At 34.2% G+C, this 15,968-nt stretch overlaps 1 protein-coding gene across 7 annotated transcripts in view; it reads left to right on the forward strand.

Moving 5' to 3' along the window:
* TDRD3 (tudor domain containing 3) overlaps positions 1-15,968 on the forward strand; it is a 171,992-nt gene that overhangs the window by 99,447 nt on the left and 56,577 nt on the right. For all 7 annotated transcript variants that reach the window (XM_058548277.1, XM_058548279.1, XM_058548278.1 and 4 more), the window contains exon 11: positions 13,418-14,268. In XM_058548277.1, the coding sequence (XP_058404260.1) occupies positions 13,418-14,268 (851 nt within the window). The remainder of the gene's footprint in view (positions 1-13,417; positions 14,269-15,968) is intronic.

Genomic DNA, 15,968 nt, shown 5'->3' on the forward strand with positions numbered 1-15,968 from the left:
AGGATAGGGTCTCCATAATGTTTAGTGGTTCAATGCCTTATGGATAGCTAGTGAAGAGAGTTATGATCTTATAATTTTATTTATGTTCGTATCGTTGGTGTCATCAGTTGGGCCTGTTACAGTCCTAAATTGGTCATAAAGAAGTAATCGTAAGTCAGTGATGTTGTATGTTTGGGGTTTTTAAATGTTTGTTTGTAATTTAGTTGAATAATCAAACCTTTCTCGCTTCCATGTTTTATATCATATAAGCTGTCTGAAGATTTTGTTTAGTTTGGGTACCCCTGGAAGTCATGTTTTAGCTGAGTAAGCCGAGGTCTAGAGGGACTCGTTGTGTCGTATCAGACTGTGTCCGGCTTGTTGAAAAAAAAAATACATCCCTTGAGAATGTGCTTCTGACAGATTTAACGCAAATTAGTAACACATTTATTTTCACATTATATTATATAATTTTCTCTAAAAGAACAGAGGGTGCTATCATTTCTTTATTCTGATTTTTAAAAACTTCCATCAGAGGTAATTGATCATCATATGTACTTTTCTTAGAGATTTTCTCTTAGCATTGACTTTGTTGTTGTTGTATCTTTAAATTGGAATCAAACATAGTTCTAGTTGACATTTTTATCAATATACTGAAAAAAATGAGGTAAGATTACATTTTTTTCAGAGGGTAATCACTAATTAAAGTATTCTGTGTGATACATAATGACTTAATGTCAACTTGGGAATATTCAGTTGATCAGTTTGTGATAGGGTTGTGTGCCAAAAGGCTCCTATATAGAGAGTTTTTTGAATCTGGCTTTATAGACTAGATGTTATAATTGGTGGCTAGATTATCAGGCCAATTCTCAAAAGTCATTTTTTATGTCATCATATACCTTAAGTTAATCAATATATCACTGCAGTAGTACATAACTACCATTTAAAACAATGCCCACTGGGAATATGTATTTTAAGTTTCAACTTGGGACAGAAGGAGTAGGTTTGATTCTTTCTATGATCATGGAAGATATCTGGGTTGGCCAGAGATATAGGGGAAAGAGATGCCTTGAGATAGTAACTTTATTGTTTTAACTTGCTATGTCTAAATAAGGCCAGGATAACCTTAATTTGTTCTCAATGGGGAACAAGGAGCATTGTGAGAAAAGTGGACAGAGTAACTCTCTTAAGTTCTCCTACTCCTTTACTGTCCCCTCATTTGTGGAGCTTATTTTGTAAATTAAATGTGTATTATGTTTTATTTATGTTTCTAAATATTTTGTGTCAGAATTTTATAAAGTAGAATAGAGAATATGACCCAATTATATCAAGTGTAAACACTAAGAAAAATATGAACAAAATTCAAATAGAGATATTTTTATGAAAAAGATAAGATTTAAATTGAACAAATATAGGAACTAAAATCATCCAACATTCGTAAATATTGGACCTGGTCGTAGGTGACCAAGCTTCCCCTTTCTAGGACCCAGTCTCATCTTGCACTTTCCCTCTTTTATTCCTTGGTTCATAGAATTATGTAATCCCTGAAGAAGCGTGATATTCTGATTCTTAGTCTTTTTGTCTTGTTGGTATAATTGAGAAGAGCACCTCTTAGCTAGTTGCATCTGTGTCCTTTCTACTTTCAAACTTGCCAGCTTGTCTCTTTCTTGTAAGACTTAGTGAAGGCAGTGAGAAATAACCAACACTTTTTATCCTCCTGATATTTTCATACTAAGTTCTGTAAAGCATCAGCCTCATTAGTTAGGTGGTCTCAGTTCCAGGACAACAGGTGGCAGTTTAACTGCACAGTGAGGGGTGCCAACTTCCTGGTTAGGGGATGAGGAGACTTTCACTACCCTGTACCCTTCCTTTACTAAACAACTTTTACATTTTAGGTTTTGTCACTTGTATCACCCTATTTTCTGACACTGTTTTGTGAATTAGTTTGCTCTAAGATGTAAGCCACAGAAATCCAAATTAGCAAAAAAGGAATTTATTGGCTCATATAACTGGAAAGTCTTTCTCTGTCTCTGAATTCTCCTTTTTTTGTGTGTTAACAGACTGTCTTTGCGTGGTAGCAAAGATTGGCCCGGGTAGCTCCAAGTATAGGATAAGGCCAACATATAAGGTGGCATAATGACGTATAAAGATATGCAGATAAAAAGAGTCATCTGAACTTTGCAAGCAAATTTTTCTGGGAAAAGATAAATACTGTTCATCATATAATTATTGATTTCCCAAGCTCTACTGAGTCCCACTGGGAATGTTGGCATTAGTGTGTGTGGATTGGCTGGAAGAGAGACCCAAAGAGACTTAGAGAAAAGAGCACTATAGCTGTTGGTGTCAAATCTCCATTCGTAATATGGGGTAATAAAAAAAATATTTCTCACAAACAAGCAAACAGCCCTTATACCTAGGAGATCAGACAGAAAAAGACCTTCCATCTCCTTATGTCTACATCTGCCCACTTAAGTCAGGAAAGCACAGGACATCTTAATTGATTCCATTGGGATTATATGTAAAGGGGGAAGGAGTAGTTTTCACCACTACCTCCCCTCTCAAAGCAAGGTTCTGTTACCAAAAGAAGGGGAGAATTGTGCAGGGTGCTGGGGTGGATAAATACAGGTGATTCTACCACTGACTTAACTCACAGCTCTTCTATTTACTAGTTGTATGTCTTTGGGCAAGTTACATAATCTCTTAAGCCTTAATATCTTCATTGGGAAATGGAGAAATAGTAACAGCACCTAAGTTATAGGGTTATTGAGAAGACCAAATTAGATACTGCATATAGAGTACTAAATAAAGTGCGTACCTTCATGTAATGATAGTTCTGCCACCACCACCACCACTATCATCATCATCATCATTGTAATTAGCAATTAGCAGCAACAGCAGCATTCTCCACTTATCATCTCTTCATCTCCACCCCCACTACCCTACTTCAGGCCCTTATCAACCCTCCACTGACTTTTTGTAGAACTTTATCATCCCATCTTCATATTGCAGTCAGTTATCTTTCAAAACACACATTTGATCCACTACCCCCTTGCTTAAACTGCTCCATTGACTCTTCTCATTGGCAGGATAAAATTCAAATTCTACTACATATACTGTTTTTATGGAGTTCCCATTACTCTATTTCCTGTGGATTTGGTGAAAAGTAGCATTTATTTTGGTTAGCCATACTGCATAATTCAAATTCTGCACAATATTCAGCTGTAAATAATCTATTCAGATGTTAGCAGATATAGTATTAATGGTTGATGGATAATTCACATGAAGTTGCAGGCTTTAAATAGTTGATAGTTTTGTTTTCTTTTAATTAAATTTCAATTTGGTTTAAATAGTTTGGCTATAGATTTATGGCTCAAATTTTGAAGACTGAAGAATAGAGACTACAGGAAGGAAATGTGATATAGTGGTAATAGCTTCCTGGGTTAGGAAGAGAGAGAGAATATGTAAGTGTTAGACTAGATGTTCTTGTAAAGAGTTTCCTCAAGAAAAGATCGCCCATGTATTGACTATTGTGTATATTTACGTCTAATTGCATCAAACAACATTATTCCTCATTTCGCTTTGCAGTGATTGATCGAAATTGATGGTGGAATGCCTTTTTGGATGCCAGGGACGAATGGTTGCTCTATGAGTAGTCATAAGCACAACAGAGAGAATGTCTAGTTATCTACCCACTACCTTGTCACTTTTTCTCTATTCCTATGCATCCCTATGGCCTTCCCAGTTCTTGAGTTGTTGTGATAGCACTGATTCCTTTCTACCACTCCATTCTTTTTTAAGTATAAATTTGCCCCAAATTTCTAGATAGTGCTTTAAGGTTAACTTGAATTGTTTTCAATTGTTTTGTGGACTTGTTACCTTAACAGTACTACTTAGTGCCTGATCACGAATAAGTACACTGAATAAATACACTGAAATTGAGAGTAAGTATTCAGAAACTCCTTTAGCAATTTGACAGTGCCTCAGCATTTGTACAAAAGTACAAAAGTAAGAGTCAACAGCTGATTAGAAATTAAAACCAGAACTAACAACTACAACAAATACCCTGGTTCTTTGCTGGAGTTGGAAATGCTCTGGTCTGTGTTGACACTGGGGTCTCTAGATTTGTAAGTGTTCTGACAGCGTAGCACCTGACATCTTCCTTTTGTCAGGGCAAGGAAACCAAGTAGTTTAAGATGTTAGACAAAATACCAGGTGGAAAGTGAAAATAGGCCACAGTGCTGCACATGTAATGTCCTAATTATAAATGTGAATTTAATAGTTATTTGAATTTGATAATTAATTATATATAGAAAATTGTATATGGATTTAGGGATAACTTTAGTGAAAAATTTTAAAGGTAATATATAGAAAGTTGGTTCAAATTAGCTTACCATAAATTTGAAATACACTTTTTAAAGCATGTCTTAGAGCAAAAGGGTGTTTTAAGAATAGAAACTGTGAATTGGGGTTAATTAATTTCTTGATCAAGTGCCATACAAGTGTATTGTTTCCTGTTGCATAGGTGTTACTTGATAAATTTAGAAAAAATAAAAAATATAGTTAACAAAAGAAAAAGAAAACAGTCTATAATCCCATCATCATATTCTGTTTTTGTTCCTATTAGGAAATCTTACTTATATAGGGTGCTTTTTTATCCTAACAATGTAGTATAACCATATTTCCATGTAATTATATATTCCTGTCAGCATAATTTTTAATGGCTGCATACTAATCAATTGTAATTCCATTAATGTTAGTAATTTGAAAGTTGTTTCTAAATTTAACTAAAAGACTATTATTGAAGATTATGTACATATTGATGATTATTTAAGTAAATGTGTGGAAGTTAAATTACTTGGTGTACATATTTTTAAGATTTGTTAACCATGCTATCAATTATGATATATAATTAATTTTCTTTAGTGCTTAGATCTGTAGAAGATGGATACAGCTCTTCTCAGAATATTAGAACACATGTGCCTCTTTTTCATTTTGCCATTCTTTTATATTCCTCCTCCTCAATTAATGGTCCATTCATTTAAGCATTTATTGACCATAAAATAAAATGATAGATGCATTTATTGAACATGTACTATATGCTAGGTGCTTTGCATATTATTAATTCATTTAATTGTCTGCAAATTCAAGATATATGTTGTTATTTCCACTTGACAGAAGAGTGAATAGGCTTGAAGAGATAAAACATATTGCCCGTAAGACTAAAGAACTGGGATTTGGACCCTTGTCTGTCTGATTCCCAACTCAGATCTCTTTCTACCATGCTGCATTTCTAAGCACCTATTAGTTTTTGGTAGGAAAGAGCAATCAAGAGTTTAATTTTAAGACATGTTAAGTTTTAAAAATCAAGGGGAGATATCAAGCAGGCAGTTGGATTTAGAGAGCAGGTAGAGATGGAGGAGCCAGCAAAGGAAACTGAGAAAGCAGCTGCCAAAGAAGTAGGAGGACTGTGAGAGAAACTGAAAGATGATGAATGGAAATGTCTATTAGGTTTATAGCGTCAGTAGGGTGCTGATGAATGTTTAACAACTGGCTCTGGGAAGAAGAGGTGGAGGCGGGGGAGGGATGCCCTGATTTTTTGCTTTTCATGATTTCTGTGGTGTAAATATTTCCACTATGGCTGGTTTCAAGCTATCAGCAGTTTGACAACCAGCTTGTGGATTTTCTGAAAATTTAATAATCAGTTCTTATAGAATGTTCAGCCTGGCTCCAGCACACCACTGTTTGGAAACTTTGACAAAAATACTGTCAGTGAAGTGATGAGGTTAAAAGACAAGCTGAAGGATATCCGGTAGAAAAATGTTATATGGACATTAAAATGATTATTTTGAAGAGAGTGGTAAGAAAGAACATATTTAATATAGCATGAGAAAGTTATGCTATAGGCTTGGGGTGATAGGCATTTTCTCTTCTTGCCTATCCTGTAATATTTTTAAAAGATTTTGTTTTATTTTTATAACATATGGAAAACATAATCATCTATAACCACTTGTGTTTATATGTACTTACATAGTCTCTGGTCTTATGCCTTGTAACGTTAAGTCGGAATTCATACAGAATAAATTTATAGAGGAAATAATTTTTTATAGAGGAAACACAGTATATAAATTTTGAGCTGATAGCTAAATTTTCATAGCCAAAGAGTTTTGTGATCGTTACAGAATATACACAATATCTAAAGATATTTTACACTAAAAGCCGTGATTTGAATAATTGAGAAAATTAGTTGAGAATTTTGAGGTGAAAAAAATTATGCATAAACTGGCTTAAATATAGACATAGGAATACTGGAAAGTGTTATACTTCTCTTGTAATGTGAATTCTTGTACTAATCAGTTAATACCATCTTTTTGTAACAAAAATCTTTAATGATTTGTTTTTGTTTTGCTTTACTTGTTGAGGGATTACTCAGCAGTAATTCAGCTATTCTAATTGATTCAGTTTATACATCAGTAGGTAATCTGTTGTACTGTGGTACTATGACTTTTTAAAAATAGTATTCTAGCCCATAAATGGACATTCCCTTGGTTTTTTTTTTTTAAATCCTCTTTATTTTCATTTTTCTGCCCCTGAAAATAAAGTGACTTTAAATTTCACTAGCATGTTTTGGCTTCAGATGGTAAAAGTTCTCATTTTTGTTTAGCTATAGTTTTGTGTGAAATTTGCAAGAACGTGTTGTAAAGATATTATTGAGTGTAAAATTATCATACTCATGATCCTGGAAGATAGTGATCAGCTTGGAAGAAAAGATCACACAAGTTTAGTTTTTCACACTTGACTGATGCTTCCTGTATGACAGTGTCAGTCGTTCTGACACATCATCCTTTCAGTTTTATAAGTTTGATGATAAATTATGGTTCTGTATGTTCAGTTGATATTTTCAGTATATTTTGTTCAATAAATGTTAATATTTCAGGTCAAGCAAAAATAATATAAAATTATCATTTCTAAATGCTTTTCAACCCACAAGTTTAGCGCCTCACATATAAATGCCTAGTTTATCAACAAGGGAGCACTTGACTTACTAGTTGAGTGACGTTAGTCAAGCTTCTTCAGCTTCCTTATCTGTAAGATGGGAATGTTGTTATAGTTGTACCCTGAGATAAGCACGTTTGGTCTTTTAACTATATGAGGAATTTTGTGTACTCCCTGAACCAAACTTTTTTTTTTCTTTTGGCATTTGTAAGGACTGACTTGGACTTTGCATGCCTTTTGCATGACTGGAAAAAGGGCATCTTTGCAGTTGTATTGTTGATGTGTGTTGCATTTTCTCTGTTATGATTTGTTCATTTATAGCAGCAATGATCTTATGCTTTATGCCCTCCAGCTTTTTTTCATTGACTTTTCTCTCTCTGTTTTTTAAGGGGATTTGGGACACTAAAAGATTAATTCTTTAAACATTGACTATCATAAATATGTTTATTTGTGAGCTTAAAGTTCAATGTGTGTCATTGTTATGAAAGAATTTAATGAGAACAAAACAACTATATATCTTTGAGTAACTAATGAGAGAAAAATGCTGTGTCACATTATGTTATAACTAATGTTAATTCTTGTGTCCATTTTTTTCTGGGATTTGGTGTTTTTATTTAGCAAAATGGACGTCAGTTTTGAGGTACTGGTATATACAATCTTTTTCTCTTTAAAATTAAGTTGGTGGTGATTATGTTTTTACTTTAATTCTTCAGGAATGTATTGCCTTCGTGAAGCAAGTTTTTATCCCAGGACTTTTGTATGTGCTGTTCCTTCTTCTTGGACTACTCTTCATTGCTTTCATTGCCTTTCTTGTCATTCTTTAGGACTCAACTGAAGCACCACTTCTTCAGAGAACTTTTCCCCTAAATAGGTGTACCCCCCACCACTTCCAGTTTTATGATAACAGTCCTTACATTTCCTTCTTAGGCTTTATCACAGTTTTAAGCTGTGTTATTTGTTTGTTTACTTATTTGTTGTCTGCCTTTTCCCATTATACCTAAAGCACCACAGAATAGAGAGGTTGTGGGTCATACTTACTGCTTCGCATATGGTGACTAGAACAGTATTGATGCCTGTCCGTAGTCCGTGCTCAGTAACTATAGTATAGAGTTACTGAATGAAGGAAAGAGGTGAGTGGAATTATTCCAGTTTTACAAGGTCTGACAGCTGCTCAGTGGTAGGACTGGGATTTAATTTCAATGGTCAGTCTAATTCCAAAGAACCTTTATGGTTCCAGGAGAAAAGCAATTTTACAAATATTTTCAAATTGAATCTTCACCATAATCCTGTGATAAGTATCATTATTCACACTTTACAGATGAAGAAACTGGGGCTGTTTGTGACTCTGTCGAAGACGCATCACTAGGAAGTGGGAGAATGAATTTATTTGGTCTTGAGCTCAATATTTGTGTGTTGTGCAGTCTTTTTCTGTAATTATTTGAACTTAATCTAAATCTATCCCAATGTGCTTTCTGGCACACCTTTCTTACAGAAAGCAAAATAGAAGAGTACATTTTCTATTTCAGTGTTGCACTCTTAGCTGAGCCTAGGTAACAGTGTTAAACAAGTAGTCATTTTGAACTTGCAGGATCGTTCCATTCCCATTGTTTTTAGTAGTTGTATCTTCCTTTCAGCAAATATGCGCCAAATGCCCTCTATTTGCCTGATTCTATTGTAGCTAGGCACTGGAGAAAAAAATGCTAAGACTCTCAATTTGGGTAATATCTAATAATATTTACAGTACCCCCCTTTAAAACAAAAAGTACAATATTGAAATGAATGAGATAGCTCTATGTACTTGGAAAGATGCCCATGATATACAGTTGATTTAAAAAGTATATTGCAGCCTATGAGATGTGCATGTCTGTTTTTTGTAAAAAAATAAAATAAAATGTGTAGATATGTCTCTATGAGTTATGTAAAAAGGAAGAATAACCTCTGAAAATGTTAGTAGTGGCTATCTCTAGAGGTGGGATTGGGTAGGCAGAAGATAGCACTTTCATTCTATACATTTTTCTTATGATAGGATTATGAGTGATTTTTACTTTTTAAAACGTTTCTTGCCATGTTTTAATATAGTAAAATTTTAAAGCGTGTATAGAAGAAATTTTATCTGGAGAATGTTTATAGTATATTTTAAGTGAAAAGCAGCAGTGTGCGAGTATGATTTTGACTTTCTGATGTATCTAAATTTTCTTTATAAAATGACTTTTATAATTGGATACTGAAGAAGTTTTTACTAAACCATTCTTTCTGGACTGTTTTCAACAAGAAAAAAACAAAAACAAACAAAAACTAAAGCAAGGTAAGGATCCTAGCTAAAGATGAGGCTTGGTGGGGTGGGGTGTAACTAGGGAATTGCCTTTATCATCCAAGTATTGGTTTTTCCTAATGTAATCAACTAAGTTTATTTGCATAATTACAATACGAATAATAATTATTATAATAATAACAATGACAGCTAACATTTACTGAGTGTTTATTAAAGCCAGATACTGTTCTGAGTACTTTACTCAGAGTTAATCCTCTGAGATATGTGCTATTTTCATCCCTTCCTTAAAGATGAGGCTTCGAAAAGTTAAATATCTTGCCTAAGGTTACAGAACTGCAAAGTGGCAGAGCTGTGATATAACCTATGCAGTCCCTCTCCAGAGGTTGTATCCTACACACTATGTTAGCTCCAAGTTCCAGTTTGTGAGCTTCTAAATACCAGTCCAACTGTTAATAAGAGTTTTAGTTTTTTCTGCATTAACGGAAAGAGATTATTAATTTTAGGTCAGGATTCTGGCAGTCCTAGTATCCAAATTTATTTTTTCAGCCCATAAGGGATTGTGAAAGAGCCTGTGTGATTTCTGCATCTCACCAGAAATGAACAGATGTAGGTAATAAAATTGTAGCGAACATGCTGTGGGTTACATTCTGTTTTGTTTCTCTGGGCAGGCAGCTTGGCCTAGTGGAAAAATCCTGGGCTTTGGCTTCAGTTAGATTTGAGTTTAAATTCTGGCTTCAGTGTTTTTCTAGCTGCTAACCTTGCTTTGTTTCTTCACTTATAAAATAAGGGTAATAATATTGCCCTTCAGGGTGGTTGTGAGAATTTCGTGAAATAATATAGGCATTTTAAAGTAGAGTCAGGCACATAGTAAAATCTTAATAAATATTAAGTCACTTCTTCTTCAGGTAGGTCTGAATAAAATGAAGAATGATATTGGGAAACAAAATATACCTGTTTTCCTACTATAAAATGCAGGTACAACCGTGACTGGAGAATGAATATTCTGCAAAGAAGTATTAATATTTTAAGATACCTGATTAATTCAGCACATTCTTATATATAAACCCAAATAATTTGTGACAATTAATAAATACATTCTTAGTGATCCTTGCATTTCAAATTATGGGGATGTAAAACATTGTAATCGATCTTGTAAACATACATTTTGAAACTCATCATCTAGTATAATAGGGACATTTTCTCACAAGTCAAGCTAAACTCATGCAGAATTCTTTGATTAGTTTTTTCATATGAGCTTTTTATCACTTTGATCTTTTAGATGTTTTCACAGTTTTATCAGTTTTGTGATGAATTTTTCTATCATTTTTGCTAATCTTGCTTTTCCTTTTTTCTCCTACTTAATATTAAATGTTACCAATTTCTATTTATGCTTTTATTTCATCTTTCCCCTTCAGGACATTAAAAAAAAATAGTGATGCAATTTATTCTGCTGGCTCTACAGAAAAATTTCTCGATATACTTATTATTAGAGTGGTTCTAGACCTGGCCTATGGTGCCAATTAGTATTTTGGGTGGTTTAGAATCATCATGCCTTCTCAAGAAGGGTGACAGAGAGCAACCAGATTCTGACCATAGAACTGAGGAGCTTTCTATTTGATTTGGGGGCTATTTCTTTATTTAAGATCACCTTTTCACAATTTAGTAATTGAGCATATTCTGTTATTTACTTAATAGATTAGCTCAGTTTCAAAATATTTACTTTATATTTGACTTTATTACTTAACCTAAGACAAAAGATGTTGGGTTTAAGGAAAATTGAGAATGGTGAAACGTTTAAGGACCTTCCTTTCTTGGCTTACTGTTATTTTATTTTGGAATGAAATGGATGTATGTGAAAAGTATGTTCTTTTAAAAGCACAATTTTGACTTCTGCCTCATTTAGTTTATTTTTAAGAGAAATTCTTATTTTAAAAAATTATTTCCTTTATAGATTCTTTTCTCACTATATTATCTCAGCATCATAACAGAAATTAAGTATATTCATTATAGTAAAATTACATGTTTATTCTACAATCATGTATATTGTCAATTAAATAGATTAGGAAATCTTTACTTTTTTTTCTTTTAGAAGAACTGAAATCAAATTCTCCCACACCTACCAAGCCTAGTTGAAGCCTTCATTCTGTGTACGTGGTTATCCAGACACTCTCTATAGTCTAGGATACTTAGTTGCTCTCATAATGACCTAATTTATTTGTGCTTCCTGACCATCATAGGTATTGGTGGCCCTAATTGGAATAATTTAAGAAAAATCGAACCCTAAACACTTCTTCAATATCTATTCAAACCTAATTGACAGCAAATAAAATACCTTCATATTTGACTTATTTTGGAAGTTGAAAAATTTCTCCAACTCACTATACAAGGGAGTTTACCTCTCTCTGTTAAATAAACCTCATAACACCTGTATCTTAATACTACTGTGGGGACTATTGATAATGTGCGTCAAGTGCTAGTGTGGGGTACCTAATACATAGCAGATAGTCAGCAAGAGGCAACTGTTGTTTTTATTCTCTAATAATGACTGGAACAAATGCCAGTACATGCTTTCTACTGAAAATGCTGATTTGTGTCCTGCTTATGTTCACTACTATTCTGAATCCTTACTCTTGGATAATCAAAAATGCCAGCAGAAACTAAAGGTGACCATTTTGCATCTTTCTAAAGAAAAATTTAATATTGACTACAGTTGTTAAGAATAAGATGTTTGTGTTATATTTACAAAGCAGATCTTGGGGAAAAGTGATTTTTAAAAAGTCTCTGTAAACGGTCTTGGCTATTGTTTGAGATCTTACATGTTTGAAAAGTCTTTGTTCTTTGTCATAATTAATGGGTGGTTTGGCTAGATATAGAACTGTACTTAGAAAATAATTTTCCTTTTATTTCAAAGACATTTGAAGCCTATTAGATAGGCTTCTAGCTTCCAGTTGTTCTGTTGAGAAATTTCTTGCCATTTTGAGTCTTGATCTTTAGTCTGTGACTTGTTTTGTCACTTAGGAACTTTAAAAGTCTTCTGTTTATCCCTGTTGATCTAAACAGTTTATCAGCTCTCTTTTCGCCTCCAGTGGGTGTTTGGAAATGTATGGGGACAGTTTTAGTAGTCACAGTGACTAGGAATGCTGAGGGAGGGTGCTTTGGCATTTGGTGCCCGGAGGTCAAAGCAGTTCATTTTCTTGCAATGGAGGAAACGGTCTCATCCAAAATGTCAGTAGTGCCCCTGCTGGGAAGTATTGTAACCCTGGGGAAATATAAGAATAATCCTGATCTGCATATTGATTATGGTGTATGACAAGAGAAACAAGACCTGTGCGCCAAAGATCAGTCAGTATGTTTGGTAATAATGTTATAGACATGCTGTATGAAACAAAGGATGAAGAAAGTGTAAATGACATGGTACGAAATTGAAATAGAATGAAGATCGCTATGTGAAATACAGCCAGTAAATTATCTATGAATATATATTTACCATCTTACTGCTTTTGGTTTCTAGTTGCACATTTTCTGCACTATTATGCTTAATTATATTTTTAACACTTTTTTTTTTGTATTTCTAAGTAGTAGCTGTTCTTAATTCTTTGGTAGGTCAAGAAAATTATTGACTCTTTTTTCTAGTAGGATATCTATTTGTAGTCCAAACACTTAGCAATTCCAGATCCAGAAAGATTTGAGAAATAACATTTTTGCAAAGGCTAGAGCCTGACAGTAATAGCTATACATTTTTAAGTTGGAGTGGGATACAGAAAGGCGATGAGCAAGGATTTGTACATGTCCAGTTTCATAGCAGCCTCTGAGTTAGCCTTTTGCAGTTCTATTTCATTAATGTTGAGAAATGAATTACTAGAATACCATACGTAGATAGCTATAAGAATGCAAACATTCAATGACAAAGACAAATTGCTTTTGAATTATCCACCATTTTTTCATGGTTCATATCACTTCTTTACTAATGTGGCCAACCAGGAGAACTGTACATTAGAAATACAGGATGCTAAGAAAGCAGAGAGAGATTAAGATAATTAGGTGAGAAGATAGTGGAAGGTGTTAAAATAGTAGTTTGATAATTTTGTACTAGTATAATTTTAGACATTTTAAAATAACTAAGTATTAATGAAGAGTCTTCATTTTAATATGAATATATATACTTTTACTTTTCAGAACCTAAATCACAGCCACAGCAGCTTCATCAGGGACAACACAGATTGTCAAATGCTGAGCAAAATGGAGTAAAAGATAATAATCAACCAAGATATCTTCCTCGAAATGATACCAGGCAGTCAAGAAATGAAAAACCTCCTCGTTTTCAAAGAGACACCCAAAATTCAAAGTCATTTTTAGAAGGCAGTGGATTACTTAGAAACAGAGGTTCTGAAAGACCGAGTATTTCTTCAGGATCTGAAGTGTGGGCTGAAGAGAGAATCAAGTGTGATAGACCGTATTCTAGATATGATAGAACTAAAGATACTTTGTACCCTTTAAGTTCTCAGCACAATGATGGTGCTTTTAAAAGAAGGGATAACTCTATGCAAAGCAGATCAGGAAAAGGTCTATCCTATGCAGACACAAAAGAAAATCCACTTCCCCAAGAATCCATAGATTATAATAATCAAAAACGTGGGAAAAGAGAAAACCAAACGGCAAATCCTGATAATTTTTATGACAGGAAACCAAGAACAATAAATAATGAAGCTTTCAGTGGTGTAAAAATTGAAAAACATTTTAATGTAAATACTGATTACCAGAATCCTGTCCGAACTGATAGTTTCATTGGTGTTCCAAATGGAGAGACAGAAATGCCACTGAAGGGAAGGCGAGTAGGACCTATTAAGCCAGCAGGACCCATCACAGCTACACCCTATGATGATAAAATTTTTTACAATAGTGGACCCAAAAGAAGATCTGGGCCAATTAAACCAGAAAAAGTACTAGAATCATCTATTCCTATGGAGTATGCAAAACTGTGGAAACCTGGAGATGAATGTTTTGCACTTTATTGGGAAGACAACAAGGTATGCATGCTGTAAAGATATTATATACTAATATTACTGAATGTAACATTCTGGTGAGACTATAGAAAGCCGTTGCACAGGGACTGTGAGTTTGATTCTACGGTTGTACCTGTTTAAAGTCTTTGAACAGATTTATAGATGTGTAATTTATAAAAGGGGAAAATATTTAATATTTTTTATGGATGCTTAGGGACAATCAGTCCCATAAGATTTGATTAGGTTAGGCTTGATTTACCTTACATTTCAGAAAAGTATTGTAAAAGTGATTAAGTGAAGTTGATAAGTTATTTCACTTATCAACTAAACTATTAATGTTTGCTTTTGTTTCTAGTAAAAGTATACTGATTCACAAGGAAGAAAATCAGTTGAGTGGCACAGAGTTAAGTTCTGCAGATTTTGTTTAAATTAAAGAAAATATACACAATCAGCCTACTTTTTTAACAAAATTAAGAGCAGAAAGGTTAATTATTTAGCTAATAATAAATAATTTAATAATTATTAAACCAGTAATTTAAATATTCCCTAGTTCTACATTGTATGCTGGCTAAAAGGGAAAGAGAGAAATTGTGGAGAAACGGAAAGGGAAGGACAGAAGATGAGGTCTAGAAAGAATACAGTGGATTAGGTGAAAGAGCCTGGCTGAGAGGGAGAAGACCCACACAGTGAGAACAGAAAGGGAAGAGGACAGAGGGACCCTCGGAGAGAAGGGCTTTGTTTTCCCTTCTGCCCAACATGCTCTTCTGCCAACTACTCTTATCCTTCAGGGCTTGGCTCAAACATCACTTCTTAGAAGAAGCCTTCTTTGACTTGCCCTCTCCTCCCTCCTACATTGTTGTCTTTCTCAATCAGTGCCTTGTTTACTTTGTAAAACTTATCACAATTTGTAAATATTTTTGGTTTTGCATCCTGGATTGATAGCTCTTTCCCCTACCATAATTTTAAGTTCCTTGAAAGCAGGACTATGTCTGTCTAGTTTTCCTCTGCTGCTCTGCTCCTCCCACAGTGTAGTAGCTTCATAATTATTTGTTGACTCTGTTAATTAGTTAATTCTGAAGGAGGCACTTAGAAAAAAAGCAGAGTAGTTAGAGGACTGGAGATATCAGCAAGGTAATAAAAACAAAGATAAAGGAGTTATAGTGTGAGGGACCTGGATGGATATAAGGATCAAGTCAAAGAAAAAAATATTTGAAATAAGTATTTCATAGGTAGAGTACTTTCAGTTGATAAGGCAGGGATGTGCCATGAGAGTGTGTGTGTGTAGCTAAAAGGAGTGGTGGGGGTAAAGTTAACTGAATATTTCAAGGAGCTAAAGTTGAGGCTAGGGAATGTGCATAGATCTTTTAAAACGATATTATAGGGCTTGGGATCAGGAACCAGGCCCCATTGTGTTCAGTGAATGCTGAGGCATAAGCAGGGTGTGAGGTGTTACCTGATGATAGCAGCAAGGAGGGGTACAGGGTGGTATAACTAGATGACGTAGTTTTTTAAGGTTTTTGTATAAATGTGAGATAATATTTGTCTAAAAGCAGCATCTCTACTGTCAAGATTTTATTCAGGGCTAGAAAAAGGGGAGGAGAGAGCACTCGCTGTGTTTTTTCTTTTTTTCTGGAAAAGCAAAAGCCTTCCCAGAAATACCAACAGACAATCTCGTTGGTTCGATCTATTGCACATGGCTACTCCCTGGCTAGTAGGGAGGCTTG

The sequence above is a fragment of the Diceros bicornis genome, chromosome 9 (genome assembly GCF_020826845.1).
Source record: "Diceros bicornis minor isolate mBicDic1 chromosome 9, mDicBic1.mat.cur, whole genome shotgun sequence".
Classification (NCBI taxonomy): domain Eukaryota; kingdom Metazoa; phylum Chordata; class Mammalia; order Perissodactyla; family Rhinocerotidae; genus Diceros; species Diceros bicornis.